We start from the raw sequence: 20553 nt of genomic DNA, 5'->3' as shown, positions 1-20553 counted from the left end.
GGGTAAGCAAGTTATCGGCAAGGGAACCAGAAGATTTGAAGGGTCCCTAGCCAGTTGTTCTGCACTCCTTCCCAGTTACTGTGTAGCTCCTCCCCAAAGGGTCTGTTTGGCTGTGTACACTTTCCCCAGGGCAGGGCTGCAGGCTTGCCTCATTCTTAGAATTCTCTCTCCTAGTGTCCTTTGTTCTGTTAATAAAACATTTTCCCAAGTTATGTTCCTCAAAACAGCATTTTCAGGGATTTAACAGGTATCACCCAAATAAAAGGTATCCAAGGCTTTTTTTAAAGCAGTGGGTTAAAGTTAAACAGGGACTTTCTGTTAGGAATTTAAAAACCTCCCTATTCATTGAACCCTTTCCTGAAAATAGTGTTGCATGGAATAACCCTTTGGAAAACACCATGTTAAACCATGCTTTTTTCTCAGTGGATACACTGTGATTAAGTTACAGCTCTAGAAATGTACATAAAGCTACCTTTTCCTGAATTGACAACCTGTCCTCATGTTCGAAATGTGTGGACAGGTTGTCCTTCCTTGAGGAAGGGATAGCGGACACTGTTTAGAAGACAGACTTCGAGAACAGGTGCCCTCTTCACTTTCTGGCCATTGATACAGGCAACTTATTTAACCTCTCTGAGTTTCAATTTCATCCTTTATAAAATAGATTGAAGAATTGTCCTCACTTTATTTGATTGCTACTCTCAGAGCTACCACCCTGTTCTAAGCCACCTTCATCTCTCACTACCTAACTAACTTCCCATTTTGCTACCTCCCACCTCTGCCCAGGTTGTTCTCAAGACAGCAGCTAGAGAGGTCACTTAAAAAGATCATATCACTTCTCTGCTCAAATCCCCTATTTGACTTCTCTTGTTCAGGGTAAAAACCAGTCTTTAAAAATGGCCTAGTTCCAGGTCATAACTCCTACTCTTTAGCATTTTTCTTTACTCTGTCCTCATGTTTAAATATGGTCTGAACCTAATTTATGATTGTATTTTTTAAAGTCTTAAATAGAAACTTATTCACACAATGTAAGTTGAGAGACTACTTTGTTTACAAGGCTGAATAATACTAAAAATTAACCTTGTCTACTTCCAGGAAAAAAATTTTTTGCATTATTAAGTAATCTTGTTTTATTTTTCTCCTTCTGTATATTCTTTGAATAACTGGTATCTTTGTTGTGTTTAGGTTATACTTATCTACAGAAATAGACAATCCCCATTTTCTTCCATCAGTTTATAATTTTGTTACTATGATCAATGTCATAGTAACATTCCAAGGTTTGCAAGATCAACTCTTATCTACTATATTAAGTCATGAAGTTCCTCATTTAGAATATCAACGCTTCCAGATTTTAGACAGTATTTCTCTTGGTGCTATAACTATTGAAGAACTGGAAGAAGAAACATTGAATTTACTACAGAAATCACAAGGTAAGTGCAGCTGTTTAGTGAGATTAAGATACCTTGAATGAAGATCAGAATAAAAAGTTACAAGGACCAAATTTTGAATTGGCACCAAAAATTTTCACAAGATAACTGATTAATGCAGGCAAACCATCCCATTTCTAAGCTTAAGCATTGTGAATATCATAGGACGTTGGCCATCTTAATCTAAGATTAGGAGAAATCTTAGAGATGCTGGTTAGTTCCCACCTAGGCTCCTTGCCCGTATTTCAAGTACCTGATACCTATAAAATGTCTAAACTTTAGATTACAGAGACAAAAGATTGGGTTTTCCCCAAGTTTTAATACCAAAGGATCTTTTAAAAGGAAACAATTCACTGATTTTTAATTTATGCCATTAAAATACTCTGCTTATTAAAATAGTAGTAGAAATTTTTTTCCTCTTCCCTGTAAGAAATATCTAAAAATTCATAATCACACAGCATCTAAACTTAAATTTAAGTTACATTCCTGGGTCACACTGACATATCTGCTCCTAATTCAACTGTAATAAAATATAACAATATCTAATAATGGAATTTTTCTGTTTTAACTTGTGACTCCTTAGGACTTCAAAGTTTCTCATATATTTTAGTTCTCAATTAAGTTTATGGATAAGGAGTAATCTGTATATTTTATTGCTCTTTTTTCTTTCTATTTTTATTGCAAATGCCCTGTGAGTACACCACAAACTTAGTAACTGAACATTTACAGGTGGAGCCCTGATTTGTATTTACTTTTAAAGTTCTCTACACAATTCTAATTTTCATTACTAATTAAATATTGTTTTTCTAATCTAAAAGGTTCATTATCTAGGATGCAAACCCAATATTACCAGACACTTTAGTAAAATAAGCTGAAAACTAGTTTTTTAAAAGATAAATATATAATATATAAATAATAAAACAGTAATACTGATATAATTTTTTTTGATAGGGCATAAAGTTGATAAAAGTTTGATAGGGCATAAAGTTGCCATACCCAGGAGCAATATTGTGTGAGTCCCCATTTCCACAGCCTTGGCCCATACTCAGTCTCTTACTCCTCATCCTGACCACCATTCACCAATGCCACAAGGGAGCCAAACCACTAGTGGAGGGCATTCCCTAAGACTATCTAGAACTAGAACCATGAACTTCTTGAGAACGAGGACAGGTCTACCAGTTTTGGTGCAGTGATGAATTTAAGCCTTTCCTTCCCATATTATGCTTACAGAACCCACAACACACACACAAAAAGTATGTATCCCTCCACTTATGTATTCACCTTAATATAGGATTGCCTTCCTCAACAAAGTACTGCAACACCAGCACTTTACTGAGATCTATGACCAAAAGAGGAATGTCTATCATATGGAGTTCTAGTCTTGCCTCAGTAAGATTACTGGGATATGGAGAAAACACTGATTAGTTCAGCATGTTCAGAAACTATCTAAAAAACAAAAAGAAAGAAAGAAACAAACAAACTAATATTGTTTCAGCATAAAATACCTAAGATTTTAGAAATGCTTATTTTTGTGCCTTATGGGACTTCACATTTTGTCATAAAAATCCCAAACTACCAAAAAAATAAATAAAGTGGAGAAGGTAGTGAGGAGGATATATTAGTCCCTTTTTGGTTACTATAATGAAAGTCTTGAGACAGGCTAACTTTATATAGAAAAGAGGTTTATTTATATCACAGGCAGGAGTGTATGTGAAAGGATCTGATCACATTGCCAAGAAGGAAGTTGGGGATCAGGCTTGCTCTTATATAACACTTCATTCAGGGATCCCATGAGAGCTATGCTTCTGAGAATATCTCCCCCAGCAGACTTCTCACAAGGCCCCACCTCTTAAAGGTGGCTCTGTTTTTCAGCACCATCACATTAGGGACCAAGTCCCCCAACCCAGGATCTGGAAACTCATATTTTGCAACCACATTTATTTAAAAAATAAGCTCAAAGTTCATTATATCTTATGTTAGCAACAGGCAAATCCTCACTTAGAAGTGTGTTTACTATGAAATTTTAAATACACATCTATGCCTGGAAGGATCTGACTTTATTCCTTTCCTATGTTAATTACACTTAACATGCTCTTTCTTTATAACATCTGAATAAACTATGATAAAATGATAAAACTAGGTAGCTACAAGGACAAGGTTTCCATATAAGACTATTACCATCAGTTGGTAACCCCTAGGGAACAAAACAGCTAGGTACTATGTAATATATGTAAAAGGTAACATCATGGATCTAACAAGATTCAGAACCACAGCCTCTCCCATTTCATGGACCACTCATGTAACAAATGTCATATTTTGGTAAAACCTTTGCATAAGTTGGAGAAAAGATAGGTTTAATAAAACAAATGGATATTTAAGTTGTTAAATTTAAGATAACACATCAAAGCACTAGAAGTAATGTTTTTTCAAAAGATGAGTTCCAACCAATTAATAGTCAAGGAATCAATTTCAATTCTATTTGCTTAATAAGATAGACTAGAATACAAAATATCACAAGACATCACATGAAATAATAATATGCCTGTTATTTTCTGGAAATTTAATTTTAATTCTCTTATGTATAGTGGTTCACTGTGTAAATTTATTCCACATGATAGATGGTTTCTTATTGTATGCCTGTAATAAAAAATAGAACCCATAAATACTAAAATAATATCAAGAAGAGATGAGGGAGTAGAAAGTGAGGCATAACATAAAAGCCCATCTTCAGCATAAAACCAACAAAAAGCCCACAGTAGAAATTCTTATATAAAGAGTACAGAATGACATTTGGAAAAGTAAGAGGCTCAAAATAGCCAAAGCAATCCTCAGCAAGAAAAGTGAAGCAAGAGGTATCACAATACTAGACCTTAAATTGTCCTACAGACCTATAGTAACAAAAACAGATATGTAGACCAATGGTAGAGAATAAGAAGACACAGAGCCAAACCCACATAAATACAGTTATGTCATACTAGACAAAGGTGCCATAAATATACATTGGAGAAAAGATAGCTTCTTCAACAAATGGTGCTGGGGAAACTGGAAATCCATATGTAATATGATAAAATTAGACACTTATCTCTCACCCTGCACCTAATAGAAGAAAAAGTAGGCACAACTCCATCATGTTGGCTTAGGGACTGAATTCCTCAACAAGACTCCTAAAGCACAAAAAGTAAAATCAAGAATCAATAAATGGGAGGGTATCAAACTAAAAAGCTTCTTAACAGCAAAGGAAACAATCAAGAACACAGAGAGAGAGCCTATAGAATGGGAGAAAATTTTTGCCACTCACACCTCAGAGTATTAATCTCCAGGATATATAAACAACTCAAAAAATTTAACACCAAAAACACAAATAACCAAGTCAATAAATGGGCAAGAGAACTGAACAGACTTCACAGAAAAATAAATATGAATGGTCAACAAATATATGAAAAAAATGTTCAACATCTCTAGTAATTAGTGAAATGCAAATTAAAACTACACTGAGACTTCATCTCACTCCAGTTAGAATAGTGAAATCAAGAATATAAGTAACAATAAATGTTGGTGAGGATATGAGGGAAAAGGCGCACTCATACATGGCTGGTGGGACTGCAAATTGGTGCAACCACAATGGAAAGCAGTACGGAGATTCCTAAGAAAACTTGCAATGGAACCACCATTTGACCCAGTCATCCCATTCCTCAGCATATACCCAAAGGACTTAAAATCAGCATAATATAGTGATACGGCCACATCAATGTTCAGAGCAGCTCAATTCACAATAGCTAAGCTGTGGGACCAACCAGTGCCCTTCAAAAGATGAATGGATAAAGAAAATGATGTACATTATACACAATAGAATATTACTCAGCCATAAAGAAGAAGTATAGCATTTGCTGATAAATGAATGGAACTGGAGGCTATCATGCTAAGTGAAATAAGCCAATCCAAAAGAACAATCATATATTTCTGATATATGATGCTGACTCACAATAGGCGGTATGGAGGGAAAAGTGGAGGTTCACTGGATTGGGCAGGGAGAAAATGAGGGAAGAAAGGGAGGATGGGAATGGGAAGACAGTAAAATGACTCAGACATAACTTTCCAATGTTCACATATGAATACATGACCAGTGTAACTCTACATCATGCACAAGCACAATAATGGGAAGTATCATACATATTCTATGTATGTATGATATGTCAAAATATACTCTGTCACATATAACTAAAAATAACAAATTTAAAAAAAGAGTACAAATGAAGAAAAAGGTACTTAATATTACTACAGTTTTTATTTAAATTCACTTTTTTGTTTCTCTTTAGGATGCATATTAGATGATGAGGAAATGGTAGATACCTTAAGAAAATCCAAAATAATTTCAAATGAAATTTCAAGACGCAATGAAGCAACAGAAAAAGAAAAAAGTGAAATGCAAGCAACATATAAAAACTACCTCCCCATTGCTACTCGAGGTGCCCTGCTCTACTTTCTAGTGGCTGATCTTACACAAATCAACTGCATGTACCAGTTCTCCCTGGACTGGTTTCATCAGGTTTTTGTTTTATCAGTAGTTTCCAAAAACAAAGAACAGGAAAGTGGCTTGAAAAGAGAGAGAACATCTCTGAAAAATGCTCATTTGATTATGAATACCTCAGAAGAACCTAACTTGGAGAGAGAAAAAAATTGTTTAGAAAAGCATGTTAAAAATGCAGTAGATGTGTTGACAAGAAATATTTTTAAGGTGAGATATTCTTTAATGTGAATTTTGCATATTTCTTTAATCTAACTGGGTTAGTCTAACCTTTGTATTTTTTTTCCTCTAGGTGGTTTCTTCAGCTCTGTTTAATGAACACAAACTCTGCTTCTCCTTTCGGCTTTGCACTGCAATCATGCAAAATAATGTTAATGGAAATCTAATGCAGGATGACATTGGATTCCTATCAGAAGAAGAATGGAATATCTTTTTATATTCTGGCTTACTGATAAATATTAAAAGTGTACTACCCAAGCCTAGACTTAATAGTAAGTAAAATTAAATTACTTAATAGTAAGTAAGTTGTCTGGATATAGGAAAAAAATTGAAAATGTCTTTCTTTGCAAAATACTAAAATATCTCCAAGGTGCTCCAAGTCACTGCTTCTATAATTGATTAAATTAAAGTAGATTGAAATCAAGCACAGTGCCTATTTTATCACTGTACCCAGTCATCCCATTGGTGGGGAGTACAATTGGTGCTCACTAATTCTTGAATTAATGAATAAATAAATAACAAGTAGTATGGTTATAGCAGGCCTAATATGCAAAGCAGAATATCTAATTGTGGTTAATAGGAATACACACACACACACACACACACACACGACACACACAAGTTAGATACCATTAGAAGTTAAACTTTACCCCTCCTGAAAAAAATTGCCCTCACTTTCTTATGAAAAAGCCTTGAAAATTTGAGCCACAGCATATCTATCCAAAAAGCTTAGACAAATTCTTTCACTATTGAATTTTTCCAAATGCTCCTGTGTTGTACATTTTATATTTACAATGGCATAAATTTTATGACAGTAAATGCATTCACACTGTTGTGCAGAAAAATAAGAAATTTAAAGGAAATCTGATATTCACAAGAGGGTATGGAGTGGTGGTTTGTATTAAATTTTGTTGACTATTTGGAGGTCATTAACAAAAACTAAAAATCAGAATAAAAACATGAAAAGAGCTACTTTTAAGTATACCAGAAATATGGATAGTCCTCTGTTGTGTGTGTTTGTGTGTGTGTGTATCAAAGCGTGATACTTAGCCATTGAATCAACGAATGATCTTGTGGATTTATTATTTATTTATTATGATTTATTATGATTCTTTTGCTTACATAAGAAAGAAACTATAACAGTAGCCTAAACAAAAAATAAAAATAGAAAGTTCTCCAGGGATTCTGTGGCATTTTAGAAGCAACCAAAGAAAAATGTAAACATCAAATATTGATATGAAAACTGTTAACATAATAGTAATCATTTTTAACATAACTCAGTTTTGAATAAGTTGGCAAAGTAGCAAGAGAAAAGTGACTCATGTATACAAGGTAGCTTCTAGGGGACTACCAGCAGATTTCTCAGCAGAAACTTTGTAGGCCACAGGCAGTAAAATGATATATTCCAAGTGCTGAAAGAAAAAAAAAGTGTCAACTAGAAATGCTGTATCTGAAAACTATCCTTCAAAATGAAGAAATTAAGGCTTTCCCAGAAAAACAAAAATTTAGTTTTTTACCTTCACACTTGCCCTACAAAAAAAAAAAAAAAAATGCTAAAGGAACTCTTTCCATTGAAACAAAAGCACAGCAGTCAGCAGATATTGATATCCCAATATTAGACAGAGTCTCAGACACTCATAAACATGAAATTATACAAAAATATTAGGTTCTCCAATAAAGGTAAAAGAATAGAGGAACATAGTTACTTTAATGTTTGTAAATTAAATGACAAAAACACTTTTAACTATTCTATAATTATGTTCATGGATAAACAATGTAATTTATGACATCAATAATGTAAGATGTGTAAGTAGAGCTTGAAAAGAGTTTCTATATATGACGAAAGTTGTTATCAGTTTAAATTAGAATGCTATATTAATAAGGTGTTCTGTGCAATGGTAACTGTCAGATCAGGCGAGGCGGTCAGCAACCAAAGGAGGCAGATTTAAAAAGGCCGCTGAACGAGGCTTTATTGAGATACCACTCCCAGGCGGAATTCGATCAGACCCACAGAGGGAACAGAAGAAGGGTCTGAGGAGAAACCACATGGAAGCTCGACCTGACTAGACTTTTATGGGGCTTACAGCAGGAAGGGAAGGGCTTGGGACAGGGAAAGGTGTTTTTAGGGTGGAGTTGGTCAGAGGAGTTGGCTGAACTCCAGGATTGGCCAAGGGGTCATGCTGATTGACAGGTGTTAGTCAGGAGATCTCGCTGATTGACAGGCATTTCCCCCAGCACCTGATTGATGTTCCTTTCCCACGTGGGCTACTTTGTTCTAAGTCGCCACTAAGTCGCCACCAAGTCGCCACCACTGACCTAACAGTAACCACAATGAAATATATATGTGTGTGTGTGTGTGTGTGTGTGTGTGTGTATCATATACACAAAAGGAAAAAAAGGAGAATCAAAATGTATCACTATAAAAAATCAACAAAACATTAAAAGACAATAAAAGAAGAAGCCCTTATTGTGAGGCTGTTGACTTATATAGGCTTTCAGAGAGATGCTGCTAGGCAGTTGATGACTCTTGTAATTCAACTTGATTTCTAAATAGAAGTTGGATTCATCTGACAGAGAAGAAACTAGAACCAGACATGAGTCTCACATTCCCAGTGTGGACTTCTTTGGTGTTGTCAATCCTAGACACACAGTTGATGAAGACAACATTTTTCTTTTGTGATTGTAAGCTTCATGAAAACAGGATACCTTCCTTATCCCTAATATCTGGCCCAGAATAGATACTCAAAAAAATATTTTGAGAGATTCAAGATGGCAGATGAGAGGAAAGCTGCATTTTCATTTGCTCCATGATTTAGGTTTAAAGCAGCAAGAGTACTGCTCTCAGCAAGGTGGATGAAAAAGGGAATTCATTGAAATTCAATATCAGACAGAGTCTCAGACACTCATAAAGTCAGGTGCATGAACGAAAAACTGCATTGGAGCTAAGCCAGTTGCAGCAGTAATTGTGATGCTGGTAAACCACAAAGGCAGGGTATAAAACAGAGAAACACAATGAACAAGTTCAGCATAGAAAAACCTGAAAACCAGAAAAGCAACCTGAACTTATCTGATCCAGAGGCTGCACAGCAAACTGGTGTTTGAAAGTGCTGTGTTTCTCACCTGGCAAGTAGAGACCTGAGTCAGGAGCCATCTTGCAGAGGCCATGCTGCAGCTTTCTGCTGAGAGAGCCCAGGAGATCATAGCAACTATTGCCATACTGTCCTGGCAAGCACTATCATGGCCTAGTGTGTACCTAGTAGAACATGAGTGAAACAGGCACAGAGACTGTACCCAGGGAATTGAAGTCAGAAAAATAGAGGGGAGTGTAATGCACTTTCCCTTTGAGTCTTTCTGCCATGTGACCAACTGCAGGGTGTTGGAAAACTGAACAGGTGAGTGTGAATATACTCAGGGACTAAGCCCAGGAAGAACATATTCCTGGGCAGCAACATGTGGGGACATGTGATTCCCCTGCCCTGTGAGTAGAATTCTTGGGAAGCTCCTGAAAGCCAGACTGCCAGCACAGATTGGCATCCGCCTGGCCCTAGTGGTGTGTTGATCTAATCCCTTCGGAGCAAATAAACCCACAAGGCCTCTTAGGCCTGATTAGACCTAAGCTGTAGCTGCCAGAACTCCCCTTATAGCACCCTGCAGCGGCCTCACTCTGGGAGTGCATTAATCTGGTCTGTCAGTGTTATCATTAGGGTATCTAATTAGGGTTCAGGTCCTTGTTGTCCCAAATAAAGAATTGAGCAAGAAATACAGAATTAATAGGAAAAGTACCGATTTATTGGAGGCATAGGTGAGAGTAGCACTCCATAAGGTAGAGAGGAGTGGGCCAAGTGAAAAAGAAGCCCAAGGTCCCAATGTCTAGAAATTAGTGTCTTATATGCCAAGCTCTGAGGCATTCTTTTTCCTATATGGGCTGTATTGAAGATCTTACTCATTTGCTTCCATTGGGTACTTTATAATACCTGATTAGAATATTGTCCAATTTTCCCCCATTGGTTACTTTAGAAAATCTAATTAAAATACTGCCCACTTTACCCACATTGGTCATTTTGAAATATCAGACCTGTAGTGGGAGTCATCATGATGATAACTTCTCAATGGTGGGAGTTGTTGTGGTAATGAGACTCACCGTAAGAGAGACGTGATGATTCGTCTCCCTATATTGTCCTTTGGTGGTATATTTTTCTTACATCCTGCTTCCACCACCTTGGCATCCCTGAATTTGTACTTAACATTAGGACAAAATTCAATTAATGGCATTTCCCATTCTATCCTGGTGAGAAGAGAAGCTGAGAGCTATTTCAAGCAGCTTTAGTTATAGGCCACTCCATCTGGCAGCTCAGTGAGCAGAAACAGTGCTTGCCCTTGCTAAGCATCTTTCATCTTTTCCCCCTTTTTGGTTCTTGTTTTTATCTTTTTTCTCCCTTTTAACATTTTTTACAATAGTTCTTTTTCCTTGTCTTTTGAAGATTAGGGTTTTAAGTTTGTTTATTTTGATCTGGTTTGGTTTAGTTTGGTGGTTTATATTTCTCCCCTCCCACTAACAGCCAAATCTCGTGTTCCGTTCTCTCTCCCTTTACTTTGTTTTTCCTACTTTTTCTTCTTTTCCTACTTTTTCTTCCACCTGTGATATCTCTTCTGCATTTCTCTGTTCACATTTTGAACATTCTAAACTTTCTTCTACTTTCCTATCACATTTTCTTTTCTCTTTATTCACTATATCTTACCATATTTTAGAAGTATTTGGCATATATTACTTTTGACCCCAACATTCATGTTGTTGCAATTATTAGTACTGTGGATGACATAGTTGACATCTAGTTAATGCCAAATCTAGTTCATGGTTATCGTTTCAGATTGCTAATCCCATCATTCATGTTTTTGCAATAATTAGTGTTATAGATATCATAGAAGGCACTGGGTATTTATTTTAATACTGTATATTATTTCAATTGTTTCTACTCTTTGTTTCCCCCTTTTCTGTAAGGTATTAGGAGTCTACAAGCACACTGCAAGTTCACAGGGTAGAGACTCTGCTGCTTAACTAATCCTAGCCAAAAGACAGTGCACCTTGCTCCACACATAAATTAGCCTCATTCAAACTTCAACTATACTTTAATACAATGAATAAATAGAGACAAAACCCCAAAATTAATAACCAGGCCCCAAGTTAGAACAGCTAGGAGGAGGGCCATTAGACCCCACTCGTGAACATCCAGAAAAAACAAAATTAACACAAAGTCAGTGAACACCACACTTATAAGAGATCTCAATCTAGACACTTTGGCCAAAGAAAGCTGTGACCTAGGGCTGGGGATGTGGCTCAAGCGGTAGCGTGCTCGCCTAGCATGCGTGTGGCCCGGGTTCAATCCTCAGCACCACATACCAACAAAGATGTTGTGTCCGCCGATAACTAAAAAATAAATATTAAAATTCTCTCTCTCTCTCTCTCTCTCTCTCTCTCTCTCCCTCCCTCCCTCCCTCTCTCTTTAAAAAAAAAAAAAAAAAAAAAAGCTGTGACCTAAGGCCCACACATAAGAGCAGAAGGGTAATCCCTCCCAACAGAGGCATAAAATCCAATACAGGAACACAAGAAATATTTAAAAACAAGATAACATAATACCTCTTAAGGTTTGCAATTCACCAGCAATGACTCCAAAAATATTGAAGTAAATGAAATATCAGATAAAAGAATTCAAGAGAATGATTATAAAAATGATCAATGATTTCCAAAAGAATGCAGAAAAACAACTGAATGAATTAAAGAAGTCAAAACAGGGTATGAATGAAGAACTCAGTAAGGACATAGAGATATTGAAAAAGTACCAAACAGAAATCTTGGAAATGAAGGGCACAATAAATAAAATGTTCACTCAAAAATCTAAGAGTATACATAATGCCACAGACAGAAGCTCAGAGCTGGAAGACAAAGTGGCCAACCTTGAACATTCAGACTGTACTAAAGAAAAGAAAATAAGTAACCATGATCAGAAGTTATAAGAACTCTGGGAGAACATTAAGAGACCAAATTAAGAGACCAAGAATCATTAGAATCGAGGAAGGTTGTGAGATGCAGGTTAATGGAATGGATAACTCTTCAGGGAAATAATATAGAAATTTTTCCAAATCTTGAGAGTGAGAAGGACATCCAGTTATAGGAGGCATTAAGAACTTCAGGAGATAATATCAAAAAAGTACCTCTCCTTGACACATTATAATTAAAATGCCTAACATACAGAACAAGGATAAGACTTTAAAAGCTTCAAGAGAAAAATGTCAGATCACATTTAGAGACAGGTCAATCAGAATTACATCCAAATTCTTAGCACAAATTCTAAAAGCCAGGAGGGCTTAGAATGATGTGTTCCAGGTCCTGAGAGAAAATAACAGTCAACTAAGATTGCTATATCCATCAAAGTTATCCTTAATAAATCAAATGATACATTTTAAGATAAGCAGAAACTAAAAGAATTCATGATTATTAAACTGGCACTGCAGAAAATACTTAAAGAAATGCTTCACATAGAATAAATAAAAAACAAACTGCAGAACTCACAAATAAACAAACAGGAATTAGTAATAACAATTAATGCAATTGGTCTCAACTCTACAATGCAATTTAATGTCCAAGTGCTGGATGAACTCATCTTGCCCTTGGATTGTAGCTGGGAGGGCATCGTTCTAATTGCTTTGAGTCTATGTGTGTGTCTGTAATAGTATTGTGTTACCAGTTTTTAAATGCTTAAAATTTATGGTCACAATGAACAATTACTTCAATTTGAAAAATAAGTAAGATATTGAAAAGTGTCTTTTCTATCCTCAATGGAAAGAATGCTTTGAATTTTTTACCTTAAATACTTCTATTTTTAATTTAAAACTTTGCACATAGCTTCTATCTACATAAGTGGAATGTAAGTTCTGGACTCAGCTGCAATGTGCATGTTTACTAATTCTGGTAGCTTACTGCTCTTGATAATTTTAGATGAAATTAAGCCAAAAGATAATTTCACTTAAAATATTTTCAGAATGTGGGAAACCCAATTAAACATGTAATCTATTCTAGTTTAGGACTTGCTGTATATTTGTTTTTTAATCATTTGGGTGATCTTAACTGATTATTTAGTTACAAAAACAAAATCATTCTAAAGTAAACTGAAAGTAATACTTACAATAAATAATTGTTCAGTTTTAAGTATTAGAGTTTGAATTGGCTTTATTTACATTGAGGAAAATTACTCCATTTTTCTTAATTATGCTAGAATTAATAATTTAAAATCATTTTACTTTTATCTCAATTAACATTGATTTGTAACCATTTTTATAGGAACTGGAGTAGTTGTGATGGGTGTATTCATTTTAAAAAAAATGAATCTGTTTATTGCTTTTCAAAACATTTTCTGAAGTGGAGAAAGAAAACTTATATTTTCCAAGCACATCTATATTTTTTTCAGTACTGTTATAATGATTTTTTTAATATGGTGCTGAGGATCGAATCCAGGGCCTTATGGTGAGCACTGTACCTTTGAGCCACAGCCCCAGCCCTATCATGATTTTTAAATGAAGTAATTTAACTTTCTTTTTGTGAGACATTAATAACAAATGTCCTTTACGGCTCTAAGAAAGGAATTATTTTTTACCTTAATATTTTTTAAAATTTTTTAAAAAATATTTGTACCACTTACAACAACTTAGAATTTTAATGTTTAGTATGTTATCAGTTGAGTGGGGACAAAGCTTTTAGGTATATTCTAAAATATTTATAAAACATTTTATTAATATGATGAAATCAGTTTCAAAATGGTAGTTGTCTAACAAGAAAATATTAATTTTTAAAGCATAAATCATACATTTTTAAAATCTGTGCATTTATATTAACTCAACTTTAATTAAAATATCATATGTGTGTGTGGACTGTGTTGCACATCACAGTCTAGTGAATAGAATAATCTGGTGTCTGGGAATTTCCAGGGGACACTTCCTCTGGTTGACTGCACAGACATTGTGAACCTATTCAAGCTCTCTCTGTCAAAGGTCCCACACAGCCCCTCTGAGATGGGGTAACCTGCCCAGATGCCAATCAACATGCTGACTACAAGACATCAGGAAGCAAAACTCCATCCTTGAAACCTTACCCCTGTCTTTGAGGTACCCCCTTAAATAAACCACAGGAGTCATTTTCTAATTGTCTAGCTCCAGCTCCTGAGTGGGCTGGATCTATCAGGGGCTCCATCTTTCAAACTATCCTTTCTGACTCTTTGTCTTTTGTTCTTCCCTAATTATTCTAGACTTTAATTTCTCAGGAGGTTTATCCCTCTGAGCAGGCAAGAATTCCCTGGTGAGGTGCTGGCCACCCACAATACAACATCACTAAACATCAGAGAAAAGCAAATCAAAACCACAGTTGGATACAACCTCATACACATTAGGATGACTACTACAAAACACACACATACAAACACAGAGAAAATATCAATTATCAATGAATATGTAGAGAAATTGGAACTCTTGTATACTCTGGTGGGATTATAAAATGGGCAACCACTATTGAAAACAGTATGGAGCCAGACATGGTGGCACACACCTCTAATCCCAGGAGCTCAGGAGGCTGAGCATGAGGATCACAAGTTCAAAGCCAGCCTTAACAACTCAACAAGGCCCTAAGCAATTTAGCAAGACCCCGTGTCAAAATAAAAATGGCTGGGGATATGACTCAGTTGTTGAGTGCCCCCCTGGGTTCAATCCCTGGTACCAAAAAAAAAAAAAAATGAGAACAGGATGGAATGTCATCACACTATTAAAAGTAGAACTACTATAATGATTTAGGAATTGCACTCTGGATATATATATCCAAAAACTTGAATGCAGAGTTTGAAAGGATTCTTTTCACACCTGTGTTCATAGAAGCACTATTGACAACAGCCAACAAGTGAAAGCAGCCCAACGTCCCCCGATGGATGAATGGATAAGCAAAATGTAGTATAAATACACAATGGAATGCTATTCAGTCTTCGAAAGGAAGAAAATTCTGTCACATGAATTAATCTTGAGAACTATTACTGTATGAATGTGAGGGCGTACCCACACACACATACAGACATACAAACTTTCTGTGTTAATGCAGCAATATTCAGAGATGAAATAGTTAGATTATGAGAGCTATAACCTAATCAGTCACTTAGTTTGAAGGGACTAACTGGATGGTAACATTAGGCAGGTGGGGCATGGCTAGAAGGAAGAGGTGGATCCCTGGGGATCTGCCTTGGAAAGGTGCATCTTCCCTGTGGCTCCTTCGCCTCTCATTCTTTCTGCTTTCTGGCCACAATAAACAGAGCAGCACTGCTCCACCACACCTTTTGCCATGATGTTCTGCCTCTCCTCAGAACCAGAATAATGGAGTCAGGCCACCATGGACTGGATCTCCAAAACTGTTAGGCAAAGTAAACTTTTCTGGTCAGTTTTGGTCAGTGATGAAAATCTGACTAACCCAAGGACGTTATGCCATTGAAATGAGTGAGTCATGAAAAGACAAACACCTATGATTCCTCTTAGATGAGATATCCAAGGAAGTCAAATTCATAGGAACAGGAAGTAGAATGGCGATTGCCAGGACCTTGGAGGAGCGGGGGAAGGGGAGTTGTTGTGTAATGGACATAGAGTTTCAAACTACAGAAAAAGTCCTGGAGTTCTGTTTCACAAGATTATGAATATATTTAACACTAGTGAACTATGTACTTAAAATACTTAAGATAACCAATTTTATGTTGTGTTTTTACCAAAGTAAAAATAATTAACTTTTATATAGTTCATTTTGATATCCAAGGTTTGTTTCTTCAACAACAGTATTTGTTCATCATCCACTTTTGTAACGATTGACTGAAAGGTGAAGGATTTATTTCTTCTAATGGGATTATTTTTCCTTTTCTATTAGGCATATTTGAAATATGTAAAGATCATCATCTTCAGTGGCTGCCAGATTCAAGGTGGAAGCAATGCCAATATGTCAGCAGCCAGCTGGAACCATTTTTACTCCTGTGCGAATCTCTTGTATCAAATATACCACAATGGAATGCTTTTAAGAACAGCAAGGCCGTATATTCTCTAATGAGCACACCATTCTGTCCAGAAAATGATTTATCAAAGGAAAGTAGGAAATCACCAGGAGAAAGTAAGAAAGCATTCAGTGTTTTAAGTGTGTGTGCACATGTGTGTATATTTTCAACTTATAAATGCAGTTCCATATCTTATGAAAAAAATTATAAAGTGAGGCAAAGTAAACTTGTTCTAGGCACATGTTTCATTTAATGTAACTCTCCTAGTAATCCTGTGAAGTGACTTTTTTCACATTTTTATTGGTTCTTTTTAGTTATACATGATGGTAGAATCCATTTTGGTATAATTATGCAAACATGGAATATATCTTATTTTAATTAGGATCCTAGTCTTATGGATGTACATGATGTTGAGATTCACTGTGGTATATTTGTACACATACATAGAAAATTATGTCAGACTCATTCCACTCCTTCTCCCTTCCCTTCATTCCCTTTTGTCTAATCTAATGAACTTCTATTCTTTCTCTCTCCCCACTTGTTGGGGTTAACATCCATATTTTAAAGAGAACATTCAACCTTTGGTTTTTTTGAGATTGGCTTATTTCACTTAGCATTATTGTCTCGTGATCCATTTACCAGCAAATGTTATAGTCATCATTTTTATGGCTGAGTAATATTTCATTGTGTATATATACCACATTTTCTTTATCTGTTCATCTGTTGAAGGGCACCTAGGTTGATTCCACAGCTTAGCTTTTGTGAATTGAGCTGCTCTGAACATTGATGTGGCTCCATCACTGTAGTATGCTGATTTTAACTCCTTTGGATGTATACTGAGGAGTGGAATAATTGGGTCAAATGGTGGGTTCCATTCCTAGTTTTTGAGGAGTCTCCATACTCCTTTCCAGAGTGGCTCCACTAATTTGCAGTCCCACCAATAATGTATGAGTGTACACTTTTCCTCACATCCTAACCAACATTTATTGTTACTTGTATTCTCGATACATTCTGGTAGGAGTGAGGGGAAATTTCAGTGTAGCTTTAATTTGCATTTCTTTAATTGCTAGAGATATTGAACATTTTTTCATACATTTGTTGATGATTTGGATTTCTTCTTTTGAGAAGTGTCTGTTTAGTTCCTTTGCATGTTTATTGATTGGGTTATTTGGGGGTTTGGAGGTGTTAAGTTTTTTGAGTTCTTTGTATATCCTGGAAACTAGCACCTTATCTGAGGTGCAGGTGACAAAGATTTTTTCCCCTTCAGTAGCTCTCTTCATGCTGTTGTTTTCTCTGCTGTGAAGAAGCTTTTTAGTTTGATACTATGCCATTTGTTGGTTTTTTATTTTGCTTCTTGTGCTTTAGGAATCTTATTGAGGAAGCTAGTTCCTAATCCAACATGTTAGAGAATTGAACCTTCATTTTCTTCTAGTAGGTGCAGGATTTCTGGTCTAATACATAGGTCTTTGATCCACTTAGAGTTGAGTTTTGTACATGGTGAGAGATAGGGGTTTAATTTCATTCTGTTACACAGGGCTTTCCAGTTTTCCCAGCACCATTTGTTGAAAAGGCTGTCTTTTCTCCAATGTATGTATATAGTGCCTTTGTCTAGTATGAGATAACTGTATTTATGTGGGTTTATCTCTGTGTTCTATTCCATTGATCTTCATGCCTGTTTTGGTGCCAATACCATGCTATTTTTGTTATTATAGGTCTGTAATATAATTTAACATCTGATTTTGTGATGCCTCCTGCTTTGCTTTTCTTACTAACGATTGCTTTGGCTAATCTAGGCGAAATTTTTCCAAATGAATTTCATGACTGCTTTTTTGCTTGTTCTGTTTCTATGAAGAACATCATTGGATTTTAATAGGAATTGCATTAAATCTGTATAGCACTTTTGGTAGATGTACAGATCTTCTATGTTCTTAGCCAGAACATCTTTACATCTTCTAAGATCTTCTTCAATTTCTTCCTTTAGTGTTCTGTACTTTTTCATGTAGAGATCTTTCACCTCTTTTGTTATAGTGATCCCCAAGGATGTTGTTGTTGTTTGTTTGTTTGTTTGTGGCTAGTGTGAACAGAATAGTTTTTCTAATTTCTCTTTCAGATGATTCATCACTGGTATATGGTATTGCAGTTGATTTTGGAGTGTTAATTTTGTATCCTACTACTTTGCCGAATTCATTTATGAGTTCTAGAAATTTTCTGGTGGAGTTTTTTGGGTCTTCTAAATATGGAATCATGTCATTGGCAAGCAGAGATGTTTGAGCTCTTCTTTTCCTGTCCGTATCTCTTTTGCCTAATTGCTCTGGCTAGTGTTTCAAGAACTATGCTCAATAGAAGTAGTAAAAGAGGGCATCCCTGTCTTGTTCTAGTTTTTAGAGGGAACTCTTTCAGGTTTTCTCCATTTAGAATGATTTTGGCCTTGGTTTTACCATCTATACCTTTTTCAATGTTGAGGTATGTTCCTATTATCTCTAGTTTTTCTAGTGCTTAAGTGGATGCTGTATTTTGTCAAATGGGATTATTAAGAAACTGATAAGAAGTTAGATATTGTAGAGATGATAATTTTAATACACTACACTAGTTTTGAAACTTAAATCTGAATAAGCCTACATATGTACCTCATTTTATAAAACAAATATGTTGTTCTAAAAATTCCCTGGAAGTGGACCTCACTTTCAATTTAAATGACTTGTTATTTTTATCATATCTTTTCTGTTTTCTTCTTCCACTTTGAACTCGCCTCTTCTGTTTTTCCCTGCCACTTCCACCTGTTACATCCCCACTTGAGTTACAATCTAATTTGTTTTCTTCCACATTTTTTTTCATTTTGCTTCCAGATTTTTGCTAAAACGTATAATTACTTGTGCAATAACATAAGCATCCTTACAAGTTTCCTCTGCTCTTATCTCTATAGGAGCTAGAATTCCAAAAGTGGAAATGCTGGTCAAAAGTAAATTATTATTATTTTTATTATTATTATTATTATTATTATTATTATTAGAGCTGGGATTGTAGCTAAGTGGTAGAGTGCCTGCCTCGCATGTGTGAGGCACTGGGTTCAATCCTCAGCACCACATCAAAATCAATAAATGAAACAAAGATATAAAAAAAAGTAAATTATTTTTTATTAATAGTTACTTCCAGGTTGATTATTTAAAAGTCTATGTTCAATTTATATTTTCACCAGCAATATGAACATATTTTATCCAATTGAGATATTGGTCTTTTTTTAAATTGTGCCCATCTGAAAAAAACTTAAAATACTTGAGTTGTAATTTCCCATTATTAGCAAGCTGAAGTATCTTTTAAGATGTCTACTGGCAATTTGAGTTTGCCTACCCCTGTTTTTCTGTAGAATTTGTAAGAATTCTATTAATCTTATTAGTAACTGACTTTTTGTGTCTTTAAGTGTTTTTCTATACCTTTTCATTTTCTACTAGACTTGTTTATTGTATATGTACTACATAAATGTTCAAATTTTGTTGATCACATGTTTCATGCTTTTTGATTTCCAATTCTAATTTGAGAATATCCTTCCCTCATTTTCTCTCTGGGTCATTGTTGCTTTAATTTGTTGCTTTTGTCACTAATCTACCTGGCACCTATAATTTATTATAATTTAAGATCTTAAAACAGTGCTTTTTACTTAAACAGTCTCTATATTAGATTTATTAGAACTTTTTGTAAAGTGAAGATGGTTTTATTTTGCAAATAACCCCAAATTTATCCATTTGTAACTAAATTGTCACATATCATGGGTGCTTTTTTTAAGATCAATAAACCAATATTAGCCTTATTCAAAAAAGCTATTTTGATAATTAAAGTTATATTTAAAATTAAACTTTGGGAAAATACCATAGAAATAAAAGGTAGGTGAAACTTATAACTGTATTTGGGATAGTTGGTAACAAAGACCAGAAGGCTCTCAATTTGTTATAGACTGTGATGCAGCAGGACTCTGTGATGTTGAGAAGAAGGGTCCAAAAGAGATATAATATTTTTTTGAAAATTTTGATAATCTTTTTTGCATTTCCATTGGATTCTCATTTCCTGTGTAATTGGTTAGTTTATATATATTGAAAGAACTCACATTTGCAGGAACAGATTATAAAGTGTTGGCTATGCCAAGCTTGGTGGCTCCTTCCCTTAATCCCAGAAACTCAGAAGTCTGAGGCAGGTAGATCACAAGCTCAAGGCCCACCTGGGCAACTTAGCGAGACCCTGTCTTATAATAAAAAATTAAAATGAAAATCAGCAGTAGACTACCCCTTGGTTCAGTCCCCAATACTGAAGAGAGGGAGCTCTAGATATACCC

At 35.4% G+C, this 20553-nt stretch overlaps 1 protein-coding gene across 1 annotated transcript in view; it reads left to right on the top strand.

The window, feature by feature from the left end:
• The window catches only part of Dnah14 (dynein axonemal heavy chain 14), a 343676-nt gene that overhangs the window by 276018 nt on the left and 47105 nt on the right, over nucleotides 1–20553 (top strand). Inside the window, exons 68-71 of the mRNA XM_076872908.1 lie at nucleotides 1183–1427; nucleotides 5741–6159; nucleotides 6242–6440; nucleotides 16109–16345. Of these exons, the coding sequence (XP_076729023.1) occupies nucleotides 1183–1427; nucleotides 5741–6159; nucleotides 6242–6440; nucleotides 16109–16345 (1100 nt within the window). The remainder of the gene's footprint in view (nucleotides 1–1182; nucleotides 1428–5740; nucleotides 6160–6241; nucleotides 6441–16108; nucleotides 16346–20553) is intronic.

The sequence above is a fragment of the Callospermophilus lateralis genome, chromosome 13, assembly GCF_048772815.1.
Source record: "Callospermophilus lateralis isolate mCalLat2 chromosome 13, mCalLat2.hap1, whole genome shotgun sequence".
Classification (NCBI taxonomy): Eukaryota; Metazoa; Chordata; class Mammalia; order Rodentia; family Sciuridae; genus Callospermophilus; species Callospermophilus lateralis.
The sequence above is the reverse complement of the archived record's forward strand: the minus strand, read 5'-3'. Positions and strand labels throughout refer to the sequence as shown.